This window comes from Thamnophis elegans, chromosome Z (genome assembly GCF_009769535.1).
Source record: "Thamnophis elegans isolate rThaEle1 chromosome Z, rThaEle1.pri, whole genome shotgun sequence".
Taxonomy (NCBI): domain Eukaryota; kingdom Metazoa; phylum Chordata; class Lepidosauria; order Squamata; family Colubridae; genus Thamnophis; species Thamnophis elegans.
Window position 1 is genome coordinate 100,507,905 of NC_045558.1, and position 22,597 is coordinate 100,530,501.

General features: G+C 37.9%; 1 protein-coding gene across 1 annotated transcript in view; it reads left to right on the forward strand.

Moving 5' to 3' along the window:
- The window catches only part of SRCIN1 (SRC kinase signaling inhibitor 1), a 74,407-nt gene that overhangs the window by 35,828 nt on the left and 15,982 nt on the right, over positions 1–22,597 (forward strand). Inside the window, exons 9-17 of the mRNA XM_032237990.1 lie at positions 3–181; positions 3,246–3,421; positions 5,915–6,045; positions 8,450–8,597; positions 9,147–9,456; positions 11,097–11,355; positions 12,533–12,687; positions 12,828–12,980; positions 18,933–19,040. Coding sequence (XP_032093881.1) covers positions 3–181; positions 3,246–3,421; positions 5,915–6,045; positions 8,450–8,597; positions 9,147–9,456; positions 11,097–11,355; positions 12,533–12,687; positions 12,828–12,980; positions 18,933–19,040 — 1,619 coding nt within the window. The remainder of the gene's footprint in view (positions 1–2; positions 182–3,245; positions 3,422–5,914; positions 6,046–8,449; positions 8,598–9,146; positions 9,457–11,096; positions 11,356–12,532; positions 12,688–12,827; positions 12,981–18,932; positions 19,041–22,597) is intronic.

Consider the following 22,597-nt stretch of genomic DNA (forward strand, 5'->3'; position numbering starts at 1 on the left):
AGACCCAAGCAAGAGCAATGTAGGGACTCCAGTTCCTGGACCTCCACCCCCATCAACTACTGGCACACCAGCTGGGCAGCCCACTGCAATCACTCGTCTACACATGCAGCTGCATCTCCATGACCTGCAGCAGAATGCCAGTGAACTCCGCAACCAGCTGCACCAACTCAAGAAGCTGCAGGTAACCTGAATTGGAAGGAATATTATATTTTATTCTTTTTCCAATGGAGGAGAAAATTTTAGACTATTACGTTTGTTCCATGAGACTGAACCTTTTCTCCATGCATTAGAAATGATGTGTTTCGAAAGTAAATGATGCTTCATACTCAGAGTTCAGAAGCCAGAGAATGCTGAATCTGATGCCCAGTTGTCAGAGCATGCTCTGCATAACACCAGAAAACAAATAAATTAGGTGAAGCAGAAGCATTGCAAATTTGTTCAAATTACTCAATATATACAGCTCTGTGGATTTAGCTTCACTTGATGGAGAATTTGGAGGGGCACTTGGAAATAAAATTATATTATTTGATGTAATCTTATGCTTCATATAACACAAAATTGAAAGGCCTAAACCAGAACTTATTTCTTTTTTAAAAGAAAAAAATAGTTTCTGGCTAAATTCCATAAGGAGTTAATTGATTTTAAGGTTGACAAAAACTAATTGTATCTCACTTTTCTTTCAGGAAAGTAACAGTATTCATTCAGCAATCATAGACACTGAATTTCAGTACTGCTCATTCCTCTCTTCCCCCCAACTCACATTTTGACTCCATTTAATAAACTAACCTTTCCCTACAATTTTCCATTGTTCCATTGAGGGAGAAAGGAAGGGGCACAAAGAACAAAGAGGAATGCAAATGAAATGTAGGCATAGAGAAAGTCTATAGCTAAGCATTATCACATACACATTACTCACAGAAAGTCTTAGTTTAATCCTTGGCATCAACTAAGATTGCAAAAGGTTCTCTGTCTAAAACTTTGAAGTGTTATTGCCAATCAATACTGACAGTAATGGGCCACATGGATCTGTTATCTGAATCCAGCTTGTTATTTTTCCATTTCTATTTGGGTTTCCTTTAAATTAGTGATAAGATGGCTTTTAATCCTAAAATCTCTCCTTGTCCTTCAGACACCATGAAAAATAAGATTTTGGCTTTCTCCACCTTGCCACAAGAGTTTGCCTTGCTATCTTTTTGCTCTCAATTTTGTTTCTCTTTTCTGTTGACATTTATTCTCATTAGTTGTGCTCACCAAAACAAACTGCCTTGGTGCCAGGTGAGATTAATTTGGAGTCTGTGGCACCAAATAAAAGGGCAGATGGTAGCTGTGCATCCAGAGCCAGCAATCTGATCTTCCCTCCCAAACTGTGGGAGGTGCTTCTGTTTTTTTTCTCTGAGTTGCTTAACTCCAGAGATAATTAACAGTGACAGCTTGTTGGAAACTGGAAAGCAGCAAACAGTGCTGTGTGGTGGAAAGGCAAATGGCTCACACTCTCACGTTTCTCCCAGATGCTTTGAAACTCTGCAACAGATTTGGTGTCCAGATTTGCATGGATGTCTTCTGTGGTGTCAATCACATGTAGTAACCTCATTCCTATGGGTGTGTTTGGATTGTGGCAAATTCATTCAACAAAGGGTGCTCCAAAGATAAATGAACTGGCATCCAATCCCACCAGACCCTGCTAGAATAGCCAGTGGCAAGGGATTCATAACACATTGGTCAGGCCATGCAAAATTCTATATGTAATCTGTATAGAAATAAGTATTTCTAGAAAATCAGCTTTGACTAGCTGGTATGTTCTTTTGTTACTTTGCAAATATAAGTAAAAGAAATCAAGCTCTATGGAAGAGAGAAACAAAAAATAACTCTTGATTGCCAATTCAAAAGTATTATTAATGTTAGAAGATAGCACTAGGCTATATTATATTTCTAAAAGTATTTGTTTTTAACCATTCTTAATTTGGAATCCAAATTAGTCTCATAGAAATTTAAACAATTCTAATTATGTATGCAGTGTTCCAATCCAATTTCAGCATGACTATAAAAGAACATGAAGTGTTAAACAATAAAGTCTGTAAGGTTTTATTTATTTCAGTTGCAGTATTTTACATGTAACAGTAATAAGATTGGATTTCTCCCCTCCAATGGCAACATACAAATCTAAATTACAAAATGAAAACTCCAGGCCTTTGAAGAATCATACATTCACTGAGTTTAGACAGAAAATAAAAATGCATGTATACACCTTGTATGCTTCTAAATATAAAACAAATATTTATTAATTAAATTTATATATCACCATCTCATCAGTAAAGCGACTCTATAAATATTAATTTGTGTTATGAGTTTAGATCAGGGGCCGGCAACCTTAAACATTCAAAGAGCCACAAAAGTTCTAACCTGAAACCCCCATTCAATTCTGGAGCCGACCGGAAGTCCAGTTCTCCCACCATGGAGTCTCCTCCTAGCACAGTATCCTTTTTCCTCTACCTATCCTAATCAAAAGCCCTATCAACTGCGAAACCGAACAGCGACTGGGAATCGCAGCAGAGGGATGAAAGAGCCACATGCGGCTCCAGAGCCACAGGTTGCTGACCCCTGGTTTAGATGTACATTTAGGTCCAATTCCTCATTTACTGCCTCCTTTCCCACTAGTTTTACATTGTTTGGGAGAAAACAGAATAACCAGAGATCTTTTTAAATGCAGGTACATATAAACCCTTTTTAATATAACTAATTCAATATTCCTTTTGTGCAAATCCTATTGGAAAGAAGTAAGTGTATATGTTTGTTTGAAAATGAATTATTTTATCCATTTTATACATCTGTTTAGGAAAGAAAATTTAATGCTGGACTGTGACAATGTCTACATAGTTTTCCTGAAGGGAATTAGCTGTGCATCTTTCTTTAAATTCCATGGTTTATTAATATTAACAGTTGCTTCCTACACCAATGATTGATTGGTCCTGACTGTCTGTGGAAGAAACAGTTCACAATTGCTTTATCTGCTTTCTACTTTTCCAATTTTCCTTTAATGTCTTAGCTATGACCATGGAAAGCTATCATTCAGCTGACCCTAAGGAGCCTTATCCTAAATCATAGCAAACTGTAGAAATAACACAGGACTGCACAAACGCACACGATCAAACACACTCTGGTGGTTCCACAAGAAAATGCCTCACATGTTAGATTTGAGTATCTGATTATTTTCCTGTTGCTTTTCTTCCCCCTCCCTTCCATTTCAGCTTCAAAATCAAGAAACAGTGAAGACCATGTTGCGACGGACAGAGACTGAAATCAGTGTGCGGGTGACCGACACCATGCGCAAACAAGAAGATCCCTTACAACGGCAGCGCACTCTGGTTGAAGAGGAACGCCTCCGCTACCTCAATGAGGAAGAACTCATAACTCAGCAGCTTAAGTGAGCATCCTGTAAAAATGTTCATGTTTATCTAGGGCAAGGCTGGATCAACACGAAGAACTTGTTTGTCATAGTCTATGGGGGCTGGGGGAAGTGACCCTGTATGCTTCTGGTGGGAATGACATTTCAAGGTTAAGTATTCTGTGAGTGATACAACTTAATACCATAATGCACTGTTAGATTTAAGATTTGCACTGCTGAGACAAGTAAAGCATGGTTGGTTTGAAAATATATATCTTGCCCTTCAAGTATGCGCCAGTCAGAATGGTAATCAGTTGTTTAGTTTGGACAAAGAGACTGAGAAAGAATTTAGGAATTAAAAATATTTCTTCCATTTAAACTTAAACAACTATAAGTACAAAGATATAAAGGTGCGCATTATGGCAACATTCATAACCACAAGCTGTGATTGTACAAGCGAAGCGCTGCCTACTTTTTACAAAAGTTTCAATGCAGAAGAAACGGTCAAGGCTTTGACTATGTAATTTTGGCCATCATCTTCACTCTCTTGAGTGTTCCATTTTAATTGGATGAGACATCACAAAAAGTGAATTAAGCAGCCATTTTCTCTTATTTTTCTGTCTCTTCACACCCCCCCTCTCTCTTACACACACACACGCACACACACACACACACAAACTTATACACTTTCCTTTCCCTCCTGCTCCTTCAACAGATTTCTGGAAAAGAATCAAATTACTTTTGTCAGATATCTGAACTACTTATTTCAAAAAGCTTTTGAAATTAGGCTGAGGGCTGTCTCAAATTAGGTCAAAGGCCTTGAGTGATTCAAGCCTGGTGAAAATAATTCTGGAGGATTCATTCTGCTTACTGGCTTTATTATAACTGAAAAAACCAGGCAGGTCCTTTAAAACACTGTAACCTTTTATTCAGTAGCTGAAGTAGTGTAACAAAACTCGCAACAATGTATTAAATGAAGCCGGCTGGGCGGCTGCAGGAACAGCTGAAACAATAGAGCAATCAGCAAGGTTGTTGCTTTAACATGACGGTGAGGAGAACTCTAAACAACTGAGAGAAGAAAATTGCAGTTGATTTTCTTCAGGTTACAGGTCCCCAGTCTTCGTCGCCAGTATTATAACTGAAAAAACCAGGCAGGTCCTTTAAAACACTGTAACCTTTTATTCAGTAGCTGAAGTAGTGTAACAAAACTCGCAACAATGTATTAAATGAAGCCGGCTGGGCGGCTGCAGGAACAGCTGAAACAATAGAGCAATCAGCAAGGTTGTTGCTTTAACAAGACAGTTAACTGTTTAAACGGCTTGCCTTTTATACTGCAATCACCTGGCTCGTGTTACAGCTCGCGCTGATGACAGCTCGGCAACTGACAGGCACGTCTGATTGGCTAAGACGCACCTGGCTGCTTCCGAGCTGTCATTCGTAACAGCGAGGACTTTCTTCAATACACAACAGGCTTAAGTTCCTCTTTGTCTGCATCTATTTTATCATCCATATGAAACTACTGGTTTTCTCTGGATGTGAGGTACATGTTATGACAATGATATAGTCCCTATCTTTCTCATCCTCCTTTTATCTTAGATAAACAGTTACTATACTGCTGAGGAAGTTGCATAGCTTCCTGGATCTAATCATGCTGATGACTTTTGGGAATTTCTCAGTGTCTTTTTTTTTTTAAATTCATCAAATACATGTAACTTGGAGACTATGTTATAATGAGTCTACATTACTTCCAAATCCAGGATTTCAACCATTTTTGTTTCTTTAATGAAACTGAACCTTTTTTCGGAGGTGGGGGAGGTCCTCCCCACTTTTTAAAATTAAAATACTTTCTAGGCATAACTGAAGATTTAGTCAATAATTTCATTTGTCTGCACATAATTCATTGCATGTAAAAATGATTCTTTTTTAAAATCAAACTGAGACTGTTTCCGCCAATTTAAAAGCAGCTGAAGTTCTACATTATTACAGTTCTATTTTGGTACCTTCCTGATTGCTTTCTACATCCCCAAATAAACCTGTCAAATGATTAAGATGTACAATCTCTGGGGATTTTTAAAACTGGTTTATTACTTAGTAGCTTGATTTCATGTTGTTTGTTGTTTATTCTAGTAAACACAAAGCACTAGCTTCTTCATATATATGGCCAAAAACAATACAGAGATATTTAAGCTAATTCATTCTAGTGGACTTGAATTTTTCATCATACTAACAAATACATTTACATACATATACACACACACACACACACACACACACATCAGCCACCTGGATTGTTCCTACTTGTAACTTTCCACAGGCAAGTGGCTATTTAAGAGTCTGTATCCAAGTTATACCACTAGTTTACCTCATGGAAAGAGGAAAAGTAGAAGATGAAGGTCAGTAGTCAGGAAAGAATGAGAAATTAACTTTCTTAGTGCTGTATTGCTTTTTATATCATTTCAAGAGAATGGCAACAGATGTCTTTTCTTTTCCCTTTCTCCCTGACGTCAGCCTATTGTCTTTGTGTATCCACAGTGACTTGGAAAAATCTGTAGAGAAGATCCAAAAGGATTTGATGCATAATCACAGATTCATTTCCATACAAGAGCTGGAGGAGAAATCACTGGTGCTCAAACAGTTGGGAGATACCTTGACAGAACTGAAGGGTGAGATGGGACTGGGTTTGAGATCAGATAAATATAACAAAATTGGAAGAAGTCTATTTCATGGAGGAGAAATCGCATGTGGTAACATTTGGTATCATATTTACCAAGCTCAGCAGTCTTATAAAACAATCATACAAACAAATCAGGAAAGGTCTGGCCCTCATATTCATTTTAGAAATTAAACTGAAAATTTATAAGTAGAATATATTAAGATTGTGCTGTGATTTGGAATTAAAGGCAAAAATATGTTTTGGAGGATATACAGGTACCATTTGTTTGCAGTTTCATAAATCAAACACATCCTTTCCTAAATTTGCATGACAATTGCAGATGATAGCTCTTTGATCCCAGGAAAAAACACAGCTGCTTTTGTCTATTGGTGGATGAATGGCCCTTTCTTGTTTACTCTTAGATTCATTCCAGTGTTTCTATTAGTTCATATAACATTCCCTATTCAACAGTTGCTGACTTGAGGTTTATTATATGCATGTTTTCACAGCTCTTTATCCTTAATATTTATTAATTACACCTTCATATTAAAATAATGTCTAAGTTCTTTAAAAAGTAACAAACACATCAGCCCACATATTTCAAGAAGTGGGGTTTTTTTAGAAACAAGGAAATTATATATTCTGTATATGTTTTAGATTTTTCTTGAGTGCAAATTTATGAGGAATCTTTTTTAGTAATTGTCCTCACACTTGCAATATTTGTTACATACATTATGAACAATCTGGAAGCCATGGGTTTTCCAGGACATTAGTCATGACACTTGTATTTTGAAGCTGGCTTAGACCAAAGACCTGTTAAATCCAATAATCCAACTGTGATCGAGCAAATGCTCAAAGAATTTACTAGTAGATCGCATATGCAATCTCTATAATTTGTGGTTGGTTCCAAAGAGAAAAGGATAAGGATAATTTATCATGCTTTTTAGCTTTACATGGTCAGTATATCAAGAGAAATATAATACATTACCTGCTGGAATATGTTATGCATATCCTAAATTACTTCAATAATATCCTAAATGAAAACCGTGGTTCAGGGTTTCAAAATACATATTGATCCTTACGTTAAGAAGCATCAAGAGGCAAAAAGTACTTTGAATTTGTTATCTTTACAAGTCTCAAGGCAGAAAAGTAGACATAGTACCCATCCAGAAGTCCTGGATGTTTCCCTTGTCTCCTTCCAGGAGCTAGTATTGCATAAAGAAACAGTCTTTCTTTCAAAACCTGTCTCTCAGCATGACGGTCTCCCACGTAGAACTCTCATGAGCATTATTTTATGCTCTCCAAATACTATGACAGAAGTACTGTACATACATCACAAGGAGTAAGACCCATTTTCCTTTTTTATGGCATTTGTACTGGTTTGATTGCTGTGTGGATGTGTAGTATGCGCTTACAAGCTTTTCTCTATGTATCTGCTACCTGGAGACAATGCTTCTGTACTTCAGGCAATTGGATATCAGTTTGTAGTGCTGCTTTAAAAAAAAAAAAAAGAACAAGCCCAATAATCCAGAGGGTAATATACTTTATTCTTTTCTGGTAAATGTCCAAAACATCAATACAATAGAATCAAGAGAAAGATTACAGAAAATCCTAAAGTTTTTCAAGAAATGTAAACAGCAACTATGCCTTTGGTAAATTATCCAAATGTCAGTCTCATTTCCACCATTTCCAAATACTTCCCCCTCCCCTTTCACATTTTGAGTTGTAAATGTCAAAAAGCAGCTTGACAGCATTTTGTTTCCTAACATTTCTCACTGGGCCTTTTATTGTCAGTTTTGCCAGGTTTTTTGACATTTACGTGGATAAATCAAAATAAAAGGAAGGTGGTGCAGATATATTTCATGATGTGCCAAAGAGTTCGTCTTGATAAGATATCTGCCTAAATATAGTCTTAGTAGTTTCTGGACCACTTTTTTCTTTATGCTGTGCTAGATAAGTGTATTTAGTATGGTTGTCAGCAATCCACATTGCTGATACCCTAAATGTCTTTCGCCTTCCTTACACATCTTCTGTACCTATATCATATCTATTTATTCTGTAAGACAAACACATGGTATTTATCCATCAGCAAAACAGTTGTGACTTTGCAAATCCTTCTTCATACCCCTCATTCCTCAAAACACACTAGTGTTTATTTGGCTAAAATTGACTACTTGCAGGAGGTGAAAGATGCTGGGATGGGTGTTTAGGCAGAGGGTCAGTGCTGTTTCATTTTTGCCAAACAACAACCAGGAAAAGCCTCATTTCTCACTCATCCTAAGCCTTACCAATCTGCCCTCCTGCTTCCCTACTTGGCTCCATGCCCCCCACTGCCTTCAGTTAAAAACCTTCTTTCAGCCTGCTCTGACTCCCATGCCTCTCATTTCCTTCTCTGTTCATTCCTGCCATTGCAGCTAATTTTCCCAGCCTGCAGAGCAAAATGCGCGTAGTTCTCCGTGTAGAGGTAGAGGCTGTGAAGTTCCTCAAAGAAGAGCCACATCGCCTGGATGGCTTATTCAAGCGGTGCAAGGCAGTGACTGACACCCTGACAGAAGTCCGCAAGTGAGTGAGCCCTTCTTGAATGAGAAAAAAAAAACTCTTGGGGATAGGCTGGGGTATCAGCATTCCTAAAAGATACTCTTAGCTATCTTGCAAATGTACTAGCATACAATTTAAGTGTTGTATTTCTGTCCCTTGTATCTTGACTGGGGCCAGATATACTTATTTTGCAAATGGAAATATACTGGGTGTCTGTGGCCCATTCTCTGGGCTGTAAAATTGGAAGACTTCCTTTAACATTTGCATTTAGACCCAAAGGCCCTCTTATCACTTGCGGGGGTTCAACTGCCATCATCATCCCTATTACAATCCACTCATGATTGCTTCTTCCTGATGGTCACAGCTTCTCTTGTTCTCACTGATTTCAGAAACCAGCCATCATTCTGTTAATGCTACTATTCATGCACACATGCATGCAGATTCAAAAATAGCCCCTCCAGGCAGACAAACTACAATACATGAGAAGAACCATTTTAGTATATTGCTGTACCTGCAAGCTTCTTTCTGAAATTCCTAACCTGCTTTTAACTCTTCTTGCCATTTTCCTGGTAGGCAAGTAGATGAAGGTGTCTGGGATTCCTCCAGTAACCTTCTCAACCAATCTCCAAAGAAGGTAGAGCTGGAAAGTGACTTCAGCAGAAGCCTGGATTTTGAGCTTCCCACCAGCCCTCCGACAAACCTCCATGACCTAACTTCTTCCACTGACAGCCTAGGCACAATCAGCTTTGGACCAAGCCAAGGGCAGAGCCACGCATCCAAAAGTAGCAATCCATCCCGGGGGTCAGAGATGATTGGTGCCAAGCCCCAAACAGGCTCTGAGACTCCCAGCAAAAAAAGTATGGACAGATCAGTGTCTGTGGAGGTGAGTGCAATTTATATACTTTGAACACACACAAAAAGAAGAATGCTCCTGAATTTGCATTGTTGTTGAATTTGCATTGTCCTTTGACAACTGATAGTCCTTGGACTGATTCAGGGTCTGATCTGAATTTCCAAAATAGCAATAGGAATAGCAATAGCAGTTAGACTTATATACCACTTCATAGGGCTTTCAGCCCTCTCTAAGCGGTTTACAGAGTCAGCATATCGCCCCCAACAACAATCTGGGTCCTCATTTCACCCACCTCGGAAGGATGGAAGGCTGAGTCAACCTTGAGCTGGTGAGATTAGAACCGCTGAACTGCAGATAACAGTCAGCTGAAGTGGCCTGCAGTACTGCACCCTAACCACTGTGCCACCAGCCCAAAAGGAAGGAATAATAAAAACTGTAATTGGAATCATGAAAAACACCAGTTGAGAAAAGCTATTCCAGCACCAAATGGTTTGCAATCACTGGCAAGATTTCCACATTGTTCCACATTCTCTTTCTTCCATATAGATTTCTTTACCATAGTCAGAAAAATATAGCTGCCATTTACAATCCTCTATTTTTCATTCCACCTTCCATCTAAAACTCCAATATAAGAAACAAGAAAAGTATACATTAAATTCACAAAATTGGGATACACAATATATAAGGTTATGTATTTTACATGTATGTATGTATGTACTATATCTCTGTGTGTATATACATAGAAGAATTGTGTGCCTGAACCCTGATGGACTTCAATGACTCAGTTTAAAAAATCTTTGTAAAGAAACTGTTTTTCCCATAATTCCTAGAAGTTGAATCAAACAGGCAATTGGTGGGGAATTGGTGCCTGCAATTGGTGCCTGCAATTCACCCTCCCCACCAACTTCAAAGGAATTGGTTTGGAACGTATAAGCAGAGAGAGGAGAGAGTCTTAACTATTTCTGGAACTATTTCTTTTTCCCAGCTCAATTGATATGTATGCCAGCAATTTTCCTGAATTTTCCAATGTAACAATGATTTTGATTCCCTACTTTATGATAGCACTTTCAATAAAACTGGAATGGGGAACAGGGTTCTTTATTCATTGCCCCATTTTCTCAACCACAAAGAGATTCAGCACTTCTTGGAAAGCCAGAATTTGTCTATAGAATGGGCCACATAATAGATCAGGGTGTGCTGCTATGGGTTCACCCCGGTTCAGGAGAACCTGTAGCTAATGTTATGGCTGGTTTGGAGGACCTCCAAATCACAACCCTGGCTGCCCCACTTGGCCCCTCCCACTCCTCCCCTCCCCTCTTAAGAGTCTCCACATGGCCCTTTTGGATGCGAGGTAAGTGCGGAGACTCGGGGAGGGGGGGAAAACACGCCTCCTGGAAGTTCTGTTTCCACAGGCCTCGAGAGCCCAGGGGAGGAAGTTTTTGCCCCCCCATTGGCTCAAAGAAAGCCTCCAGAGCCTGAGGAAGATGAAAATGCCCCCCCACACTGTGGTGCAGGAGGCCGACTAAACCACGTCCACCATGGCCACACCCACCCAGCAACTAGACAGAGAACTCATTGCTGAAATTTTTGAAGCCCACCCCTGTAATAGATGTCAACTGAACAGTATTGTAGAGAAGCCTCATTGTAGTTAATACAAACCTATTTTACAGGCTGCAGAACGAGACTGGGAGGAAAAACGTGCAGCCTTGACCCAATACAGTGCTAAAGACATTAACCGGCTTCTGGAAGAGACCCAAGCTGAGCTGATGAAAGCCATCCCTGATTTGGAGTTTGCGGCCAAGCACAAGCAGTCTTCCAGCTGTGGTGGCAGTGGAAGCATTGCCTCTACCCCAGAGCACAAGCCTACCAAACCCCAGCATGCACAAAAGTCCACAACCAAAATGGACCCCAATGGTCGCCGGGGATCGGGTAAGACAGACGCAAAATTGGGTACAGCTTGTAAGGAGAGGATCAAGCAGGATTGCCACACATCGAGGAGTGGGTTTGACCTGTTGCTTCCTGGACTGCCATCATAATGAAGATCACTCCAGTGAAAGCATATGTTCTAGAGGAGAGAAATAGCTCCCTGAACTCATCTTGTTTTATCCATATACCTAACACTGACAAATAATGTGTTATTTAAAATGGAAACTGAGTCACAACTGAAACAGACAGAGGGATAGACTCTGATTACAAGATTACAAGAAACGCACATGCCTTTTGGCTAATTCTTGACAGTATTTTAGGGACAATATGGGGTATTTGGTGTAGAGGCCACTGTAGAAAATTAAATTAAGGTTTATGCAGTAACCACACATTTACAAACATAGATCAGCATGGTTGAAGGCCTATCTTATAATACCTGTAGTAAAAATTGGATAGTCCTTTGAGAAATAGTTTATCTTCAACCAGTACTTTATTTATCAGCAACAGGAAAACATGTTGCAGATTTAATTATGAGAAAAGTGTAACCTCAGCTGAATTGTCTCATGTTCTAATATCATTGTTACAACACTGGCAGCCTCATGTAATTCATCAGAAAAGGAATCCATGTAGTTGGTTTAATTAATTGGAATTTTGGAAAATGATTTGCTTTAACTTTTTGCAGGGAGGGATTGAATATTCCTCTTCCCCTGAAAACTTAAGGGAGAAACTTAAGGGGATGGCGAAAGAGAATATATACTTTTTCCATTTTTTAAAAATGTTCCAAATTGCCACTTTAAATGTTTCTCTCCTTAGTTTTAAGTTGTTCCTTTAAAAATGGGCTAACTATTATAGCAATAGCAATAGCAGTTAGACTTATATACCGCTTCATAGGGCTTTCAGCCCTCTCTAAGCGGTTTACAGAGTCAGCATATCGCCCCCAACAACAATCCGGGTCTTCATTTCACCCACCTCGGAAGGATGGAAGGCTGAGTCAACCTTGAGCCAGTGAGATTTGAACCGCCGAACTGCAGATAGCAGTCAGCTGAAGTGGCCTGCAGTACTGCACTCTAACCACTGCGCCACCTCGGCTCTTTTAGCCATGGTATTTGCATTTATTAGTTTTCAAACATGTAGGTATAAATATAAACATGGATTCATTCTAATAATATTATCATTGCAGATGAGCTGACGGTGCCCAGATATCGTACAGAGAAGCCCTCCAAATCTCCCCCTCCTCCTCCACCCCGGCGAAGCTTTCCATCTTCTCATGGGCTGACAACCACCCGCACAGGAGAGGTGATCATCACCAGCAAAAAAGAATCCAGTTTCATGAAGGTACACAGACCATTTTTCCCAATGAAGAAATATGGACCTGTAAAACCAAAGAGGACCCAGTGGTTTAGCTTTGTTCTTTTCTTCCCATTAACACATTTTCTTTTCTTTTCTTTTTCTTTTTTTGCTTTTTATGATATCAGAAAGCTGAATCAGAAGAGCTGGAAACCCAAAAGCCTCAAGTGAAACTGAGAAGAACCGTATCTGAGGTTGCCAGGCCTGCTTCAACACCCCCCATCATTGCTTCTGCCATCAAAGATGATGATGAGGAGGATAGGATCATTGCTGAACTTGAGGTAGGATGGGAAAAGGGCATTAGACTAAAAGTAAGATCTGAGGTTCGAGAGTTTTTCAAAGAAACAATTTTAACATTCAACAAATTCAGAGAAAAATCTCACCAGACTGGAAATTTGCAAAGGAGAGATTCATTATGCAGATAACTTTATGACTTAATCTCAGCAAATATATATTCTTCACCTAAATATAGTCTTGATTGACAGAGATTGTACTCCTCTGCTGTTGAATCTTTGATCAGATACAAGACTCCCAAATCTTCATACTTTGGAACAAGCTCAAAACATTCTCTATTGAGCAATTATATGGTTATTATTTTATTATTTATTTAAGTTGCTATTATAGGAATCTTTCATAAGTGTTTATTGAATCTGCCTGTATTAGTGTCACCAGACAATAAGAACTGCACAATAAGAGCCAGGTCACTACATATGGCATGCTGGTGTGTGGTCTGGTTTGCACATTATATTAACGCAAATTCTCTATAACTGCAGTTTATGGATTTGGAATGCAGAGGCAGAAAGGAAAGGATAATTTATCTTTTTTCCATGTGGATTTCATTTTGATGCTCCAAATTGCCCCCTCCAGTATTTCTCTCCTGCAGTTTCAAATATTTGTTTACTCTTACAACTTCCTTTTTCAGGTTATTATCAAATATCGCAACTAAGTTTTATTAATACATTTATTAATATAGATAGATTTATGAGTACTCACAGACATTCATGAACAATGTTCCCTCTAATTTTTTTTTCAGTGTGCGCGGAAAAGTATAGTGTTTGAGCAGCACATTTTCATGCCTGAGCACCTGAAATTTTTTTAGCCATAATTGCTATCAGAGCAGAGGTTGGGAAGGGGGCCAAGGAAGAAAAGGATCCCCTCCTTCTCCCTCAGACCCCCAGGAAGGGAGGGAGGGAGGGAGGGAGGGAGGGAAGGGAAGGAAGGGGGAAGGAAAGGAAAGGAAATGGGAAAGAAGAAAAGGAAAGGCAAAGAGAAAGGAAAGGAAAAAGGAAAGGAAATGGAAAAGAAGGAAAGGGAAAGGAAATGAGAAAGGAAAAGAGAAAGGAAAGGAAAAAGAAAAAGAAAAGGAAAGGAAGATAGAAGAAGGACAGAAAGGGAAAGGAAAGAGTGGAATGGATTGGTACTGCTCAAAAATCAAGTTTCAAGATTCCGTGGACCCCTTTGGCTCAGGCAGTCCAATTCCACGCTGCTTTCCTCTCTCCACAAAGCGAAGGGATCGCAGAAAGACTGCCGAGCCCAGAACAGGCTGCCTGAGAAACCCCAGATGTGCAGAGGAACACAGGCTACAACCAGCAAATCGTGTTTTCCCAGGAACCGACGAAGTCCCAAAGGACCAATGGGAATTCTCCCTTCTGCAGCATCATCGGTCTCCGGCCAGAGTCTTCCTTGATTTCACCAATCACCAGATGGAGGAGAGAGTTCGATGCAGAGAGAGAAGGGAGGGAGGGGGATATTTTCAGTCATATTTTAAGACATTAAAATACACTGCACGGAAGTTTGAAACTTCTGCGTGTGTTTTCTTGTTATGTGTGCGGCTGCGTGGCCGCACAGCTGCACAGCTTAGAGGGAACATTGGTCATGAATACATTGCTTGTGCTGGTCTAAGACTATAATAAACTGACTGACTTATACATTTCAACATTGACATAGGTTGTGAAGCATTATATAAATCTGTTACAATATCATTATACAATAAGACAGACTTTCTCAGCCTGATGCCTTAAGGCAGCGGTCTCTAACCTTTCCAAATTGACAACCCGACTAGGCACAAGTATGGACACCCATACTTGTGCCCATACTTGTACATACAAGTGAGTGGCAGGTGCACACATGCATACATAGCTCCATTTGTGTGAGAGGTGAGCACAGTCAGGTACGCCCTCCACTTGTACAAATGGAACTTTGCATGCAAACGAAGAGTGCTCTCTGCTCACATGAGTGAATGCACACACTTGCCCCCCCACTTGTGTGAGCGGACCTTCACACACATGCATTTTTCTGCCACTTATGCAAATGAGCCTTCATGTACACACATTTGCCTATCTCTCCCACAGTCAGGTTAAAACAGGCCTCAGCCTGGTAGTGGGCCACAGCCCGGCTGTTGGGGACCTCTGCCTTAAGGTATGTTGCTCTTCAACTTACCATGGCCAGTGACTGGATAGAATTGGTGAAAATAAGACTGGATTTCCAATACATATGAAGGACATCAGGTTACGAAAGCCTTCAGTAAAGAGTCCGTACTGATCAAGCAATGAATACCTTGCTGTTTTTTCCATTGTTTACCTAAAGCCTATTTGTATACTAATATAGTTTACTAGAGTATATAACCAAGGAATTCCTGATTCCTGATCAGGAATTACTGATATTTTCAACAATATCTCTGCTGTTGAAAACTCAGTTTTATATAAGTCCTCTGTACTAGTTTGAGAATGTCTCCCAACAAATATTGTGTTGTTTTTTGTATATTTTCATATATGAATATTTATAAAATATTTCATCGAACTCAGATTTATTTATATACTACACCAAACTAACAAAATTGCACACATGCAACTATCATATAGTTATTTTAAGATAAATTTTAAAAGGTGATGAGATTGTCTAGAAAATATACAATTTACAAAATAACTTTTAAAAAAATATTAAATTATATTGAAAGTACTTTACCTTCCTTTATTGTCTCAAAAATTAATCCAGATTTGATAAGCATCATATCAGAAATCTATCACTGTAGATATAATAGTTAATATAATATAATAGTTTTTAAAGCTAAAACCAATAGTTTACTGAATTTGCAGACAAGATATTTGGTACAATATTAATAGTTCTATTTCAGAAGCACGATGTTTATTGGGACCAAATATTTATCAAAGCTATTGACTTAATATTCAGTGGGTGTGTATAATGAGTTAGTTAGTGGTTGTTTAACATCCTTTTCTAGGGATTTAACTAACCATTTCTTCTTTTTTATAAAAAATATATGCAAAAATACAAATTTGAACAAATACTTCTCCAGGGTCTACATTAGCTATATAACCTAATCCCAATAGAATAAATTCCACATTATCTACTGTTTCATCTGCTTACCACCTAGTAGTGATGCATTCAGGGAAGGGACCACTTAACAGGGGTGTGTAAGTTATTGTAAGATAAAGCTGTTCACCTCATTTAAAAATTATGTATCTGTCATAGTTCTTAATTTAGCAAAGAATGCAATATCAGGAAATAATCTATCTGCCACCTTCACCCCAAAACGCTACCCTGAAAAAAAAGACAAACCCACTTTCTGTACCAAGAAGGAAGAATAATGAAAAATTAATTTTGAAAAATTAAATATTTATTTGTTTATGTTGCCAAAGTGGCCTTTCGGGTTCCAAATCTAGTAGTGAAATCTGAGTAAAGGATAGTACATTTTATAAAGGAGTTTAATTGTAAGAATTATAAAACCCAAGATTTATAAGATCCAAAAAATTGTCCAGTTATTATATGATTGATTGACTTGAAATGCAACACTGAAAATGGAGATAATGTAGAGTAAATACAGATCAGCTTGAATTAAATATGGGTCTAAAAACAGTATGCAAAGAAATAGTTCAATTTTGTGGGCAACTGAATAATAGAAAGTAAGTCAGCTTAGATGATTCTGAATGTTAGTTTTTAAAATATTAGCCAATTTTCACATCAGTAAGAGGTACAGACATGGAAATGAGGCCATTCTAACATTTCGTGTTTGGGAGTAAGAACACATGCAAACTTTCTGTATCTAATCTATTAGCTACATGTGACCATTAGCACTATCTGTACTTTTGGCTATATATATATATATATATATATATATATATATATATATGATGCATTATTTGCATGTTTCTTTTGCAGAATAATGACAAAATTCAGGCTTCCATGGCATAAAAGTTGACAATAAAAAATAAGAAGAAAAATGAAAGCAAGGATAAATCAGGGAAATTTATCTTCAGTTCTGTAAATAAGTGAAATTTAAGTAAAACAAAAAATAAGAGTTTGGGTGAAATCCTAGAGGATTTTTTAAAGTGTTAGAAATATTCATTGTAGGTAGATTTTCGGTGGACCATGATAGGGATGAATGAGTGGAACATTTCTATGTACAAAAATAGTGTATTTTCTGAATATGGGATCAGACAAAGGAATACATTTATCTCTGTTTCTTGCCTGAGAGTTTTCAAGAAGCATCTGACTTTATTTTATACAGGCTATTTGCAGCAATACTTGTTGAAATTAATATTATTGTAACATCAACAACAACAGGCACCTGCCACATAACACCCTGGACTTAACAGTTATTGATAAGAAAGTCAAAGAAGTCTGGATAATGAATGTGGCAGTGTCTGGAGACAGCAGAATAGAAGAGAAAGAACTGGAGAAGATAACAAAATACAAACACTTATAAATAGAAATAGAACGACTATGGCAAAGGCAAGCAAAGATACTAACAATAGTAATAGGCACCTTGGGTGCAGTCCCAAAACAACTGGAGCACCACTTGAACACCATAGGCATTGACAAATTTGCCACCAGTCAATTGCAGAAGGTGGTTTTACTTGGAACTGCTTCCATCCTGCAACGATATCTGTAAAATCATCAAACATCCAGATTTGCCTATTCCTGGTCTTGGTAAGAACTTGATAGGTAGAGAAAAATGCCAAACCTAGACTGAACATCTGACTGACTGTGTAAATAATAATCATAATCATAATCATAATCATAGACATTGCAATACCAGGTGATAGCAGGGTTGCCGAGAAGGAACATGAAAAAATCGCAAAATATCAGGATTTAAAAATCGAAATTCAACGATTATGGCACAAACCAGCAGTGGTAATTCCAGTGGTAATTGGCACACTGGGTACTATTCCAAAAGCACTGGAATTACAGTTAAAACAGTTAAAAATTGACAAAATCACCATCAGTCAAATGCAAAAAGCCGCACTGCTTGGATCTGCACGCATATTACGTAAATACATTACGACGTCCTAGGGCCCTGGGTGAGGCCCAACTAGTAACCAATGCCAAATCCGGTGAAACAACTGGCCGCTGTGATACAATTGTATAACAACAACAACAATAATAGTCAGTCAATGGTATTTGTGATGCATTTTTGAATGTTCAGTTGACTGAATTTCATGGTTAATGAAAAAAGTATATAATAATAATCAGGGAAGGCATACTGACTACTGGAAAGAGCAAATTGGTCTACAAGAAAGACCAAATGAAGAATAGAATGGAAGCATGGAAAGACAAAGCAATACATGGCCAGTACTTTTTAAAAAATAGCAGGGAAAGCAGATTATAAAAAAATAATCTTATTAGGTTCATTAATATTAATGGCTTTTGAAAGAGTATTAGAATTCAATAACATTTTTATTGGCTATATATAGAATTGCCAAAAGATAGATATGTTGAGAGCTTTTAGTCTGAAATAAACCTTTTGCCTTGTCTACTCAAAAATTATTTTAAAATCAGTGGGCTAAACCACTGTAAAAATTTGAGCCTTAACCTAAAAGGATTTCAGCTACAGATTGGAGAAACAAGTTGTTATTCACCAATTTCCATAACATAAAAAATACATGCTGTTGTTTATTGTTGTATTTTTTTTTCTAAAGGTCATGCATAAATATGCTTTAAATTCAGACAGAAGTCCTCATAACTTCATTATATATCGTGTAAACTCTAATTATAGATATACTTTAAACAGCTACATTGAAGTAGTTGAAACAGGCAATTTAACTAAGCCTTATGGTTGGATTATTGGTTCTCAAATTTGGAGTTCTTCTCTTCTTCAAAACTGCATTTTAGGTTTAATTTGATAAGTGTTCTTCGTTGAACCAGAATTAGCAATCCACATTATTTTGCTTTCTGTATGTAAAAAACAACCACATTCCATGTTCTGACTTCCTCAGGTATTTCAGAGAAGCTCTTCATTTATTCCTAAATTCCGTTGCGACCAACCTGTGCCAACCACAGACATGTGGCCCAATGGGGCCACCGTAACCACCAAAAGATGGAAGGTAACAGCTGTTGTTCAGATGGATTACAACTCCTTTCTTCTTTCCTTCTGACTGGTTACCCACTCTCTAACAGGGCTCCAATTCTTGTCTACAGCCTTTATTAATTCAGCTTCTTCTTTCTTTCTGTACATTAATCAACTAATGGCCTTCATGCTATCTTATTATTCTACTGACACAAAGTGGTGTGAATTATGTTGATACAAAATTGAAAACCTACAGGGTACTAAAAATATTGAACTGTTTACAGGGGTAAAAAAATTACTTGGGGAACTGGACATGAGAACAATTTGCCATATTTGCTTCTTATTAGTGAACTATATCTCACTCTTTTGTACTGAATTATATTTCTTTGCTCTTGTAAATAAGAAAGATACTCTGATCAAAGTCACACCATTTAGTAAGTCTGGGTACTAATACCATTTTTTGTCATGTTAGTTATGAGTTAACAACTTACTTTATCATCTTTGGAAATAAAAATATTATTATAGTTTAAAAACAATGATCCACTTCATTGAATCCAAAAAAATAAATGATTTCTATTCATATGCATCAGTCTTGAAACTGTTAGGCTTAAAAAATGCTATTTATGCCTCTTGTATAACTTCCAAACAGACCTGAGATACTACTGATAAAATGATATGGAGGTAAAGTGGACAATGGGCTTCATTGGTATTCAGGGTACTTTCATTTGGGTTTCTGAATATTTTCCCCAGATCCCATCGACTGTGGCCATGATAGATTGTATCTCTCACCTATTATATGTATGAGTTACCTATTCCATAGTTGCTGGAGGGTTTTTCGGGTGGGGGGGAGTCTGATGTTTGTTTAGGTCAAGCTGAGCTTGGATTGTATAGACCAATCAGTGCAAAGTAGACATCTGACAGTTCAGTGAACTCCGTGGGAACTAAAGTTTGTCTATTCTCTTTGAAATATTACCAATAATATTCCATGGCTTCAAGGGAAAGTCATGATATAAAACTTATATATATACATACTAAAGTATGTAATTTGTTGTTATGTATTTCTCAGCAACAGAAGGGAGGTCTCTAAGGATCTTTCTTTATTTGTTTGCTTATCTTGGGTTAATAAATATTGAACTTGCTATCTTCCACTGATGTTAATGGAAGTCTCCAACTACAGCAGAGTGAATGATGATTAAGGTCTCAAGGAAGGCTGGGGGAAAAGAAAAAGCTAAACATTCTTCTGTCATGTAATTTCAGTTCTGAGTCTCACTCCCACTCCCACAAACTTTTAAAATTTGCAATAAACATGTAAAGATTTTCAGCCTTAACATTAACGATACTTTGTTCCCAGGTTTAACACTTGGATGTGAGAATCAGGTATTAAAACAAAGAAAAAAGGAGCAATACCTGACAAGATAATTGCCTTGTTGTGTTTCATTTTGGAATAACTTGTCATAAGAGGGGAGAAGATTTGATTAAGGAAGGACTTTAAAATAGGGAACAGAAAGCATTTATAGAATTTAACTCCATGATGCATTGTAAATCTTACAATGAAAGGAAAACATGGAAAACTATCCCAATTAAATGTGTCTTCTCTCTGATGCTTATCCTAGGAAACTTGAAATGAATATATTGAAAATCAGGATAGGTCATTTGTCCTTCTTTCCTGGTATCAGTTTCTTGTTTCTCCCATTGAGAAACATTAATATGAATAAATTAAATATGATAAATTAAAACCTGCTTCTTATGTGGGCAGTTGGATATTGTCATAATATAGAGATGCAATCCCAAAATGAAAATCCTTTATTTATGATAACTCTTTTCTTGGAGCATATATTTAGATACAAGATTTGATTAATGAGCCAATATAATAACATTACCTTTACTGCCATATTGTTTCCAATAATGCATAATTGCTGTAATTCATACATAGTTTCTGAATTCTGCCCTTTCAGTTTTCAAAATAGAATTATACTTAGCAAGTGTCTTGCCAAATCTGCTTGTTTCTGACCTGGCTAAACTATAACTTTGTTTTTAATTCTGATAGCCGTTGCTCAACTTGCTAATTTTCTTCCTTAGCTTTTTTTTTAACATCCTAAATACTCATTCTAAAGACTGCATGGTTCTTTGTCATTTTCCTACAATTCCATAGCAAATATCAAAGATGGTGAACCGCCAGTCCATATGCTGAATCTGGAATGTTAGTTGCCTCCATCTGGTCTTCAAGACTTAAGAATAATTTTTTCTCAGAAGCACTGAAGAACTATCACTTATATTGTAGATGTTGATACCACTTAGAATCAGTGCTTTGTTAGGGCTTTTGCTATCTCAACCCCTTTACAAAAGAAAGACCTGAAAGTTATTGAAGCCAATTCTCATAACCTGGTGGGCATACAAGCAATGGCTTTGAAATACTCAGGACACCTTAAAGTGGCTTCTGTCTACTTATTAATATTTATTATTGTTACTGAGTTTTGCTTTGGGAAAATTAGGTTTTCAAGTCTGGCTTCATCTAAAATGTATTACCTACTCCCCTCCAACCCCCACCTCTGGATGTTTTTCCCTATCTAGGGGCCTTCCAGATACATTGGACTATAGCTGGGGACTTCATATTTTCATAATTTGATTTCCATTAAAAATAAAGTTACTTTTCTAATCACCTGATGTTCATTATGAGACAATTACATGTTTTTCATAGAATATGAGGCTATCCTTCACATACAAACATTGTAAATGATTATTTGCAGGCATAGCTATAGGGGTGAAATGCTACTGGTTCGATTTGCCCAAACCAGTAGTTAAACCAGTAGGAAAAAATGCTACCAGTTCACCGGTATTTCCGACGATCAGCTGGGTGATGATCAGCTGTGATGTGTGATTTATATTAGCTAGAATTGACAGATTTCCTGCTTTCTAGCTAATCTAAATCACATGGCACAGCAGATTCTCCCCCCCCCTTTACTGTTCTATTTACCTTTGCAGACCCGGAAGTCTTCAAAATGTTCCTTTTTTAGCATTGTGTGGGCACTCCTCAGGTGCACATGCACACAAAGCGCGCGCTCAGTAGCATACTCACCGAACCAGTAGCAGACTTCAGAGGATTACGCCACTGCATAGCTGTAACACAATTTGAAGATGCCAGATATGCTGCCTTGCAGGTCCAATTTCACTAAGTCTTATAGCATAATCTTTTTAAACGTTTTTCAGAGGATACCTAGAATGTGCTTGGTGTTTTGACCCCCTCCTCCTTCCAGTAACGAAAGCCGAGACAAGCTTTACTAGAATGTACTTTTAATAGCAAGAAGCCAAAATCTCGGTGGCTGAAAGCCAAGCAAACAAACAGATAAGAACCTTGGCAGCAAGTCAGACAAACCTTGGCAGCAAGTCAGACAAACCTTGGATTGCTATCCAGCCTGCCAAGTTAATTATGTTCTCTTTAGTCAATGCGTTGACTTCTGCAAGAAGGGCGTGTCACAAGCAGCCTTTTTTGTAGTCTGGAGAGGAGCCTAATGACCATCAGCAACTGTTCCTGACACCGAGTAGCTCTTCGATGGCATGCATCCAGGAACAACTCACTGCTGGCTTCTGGATCAC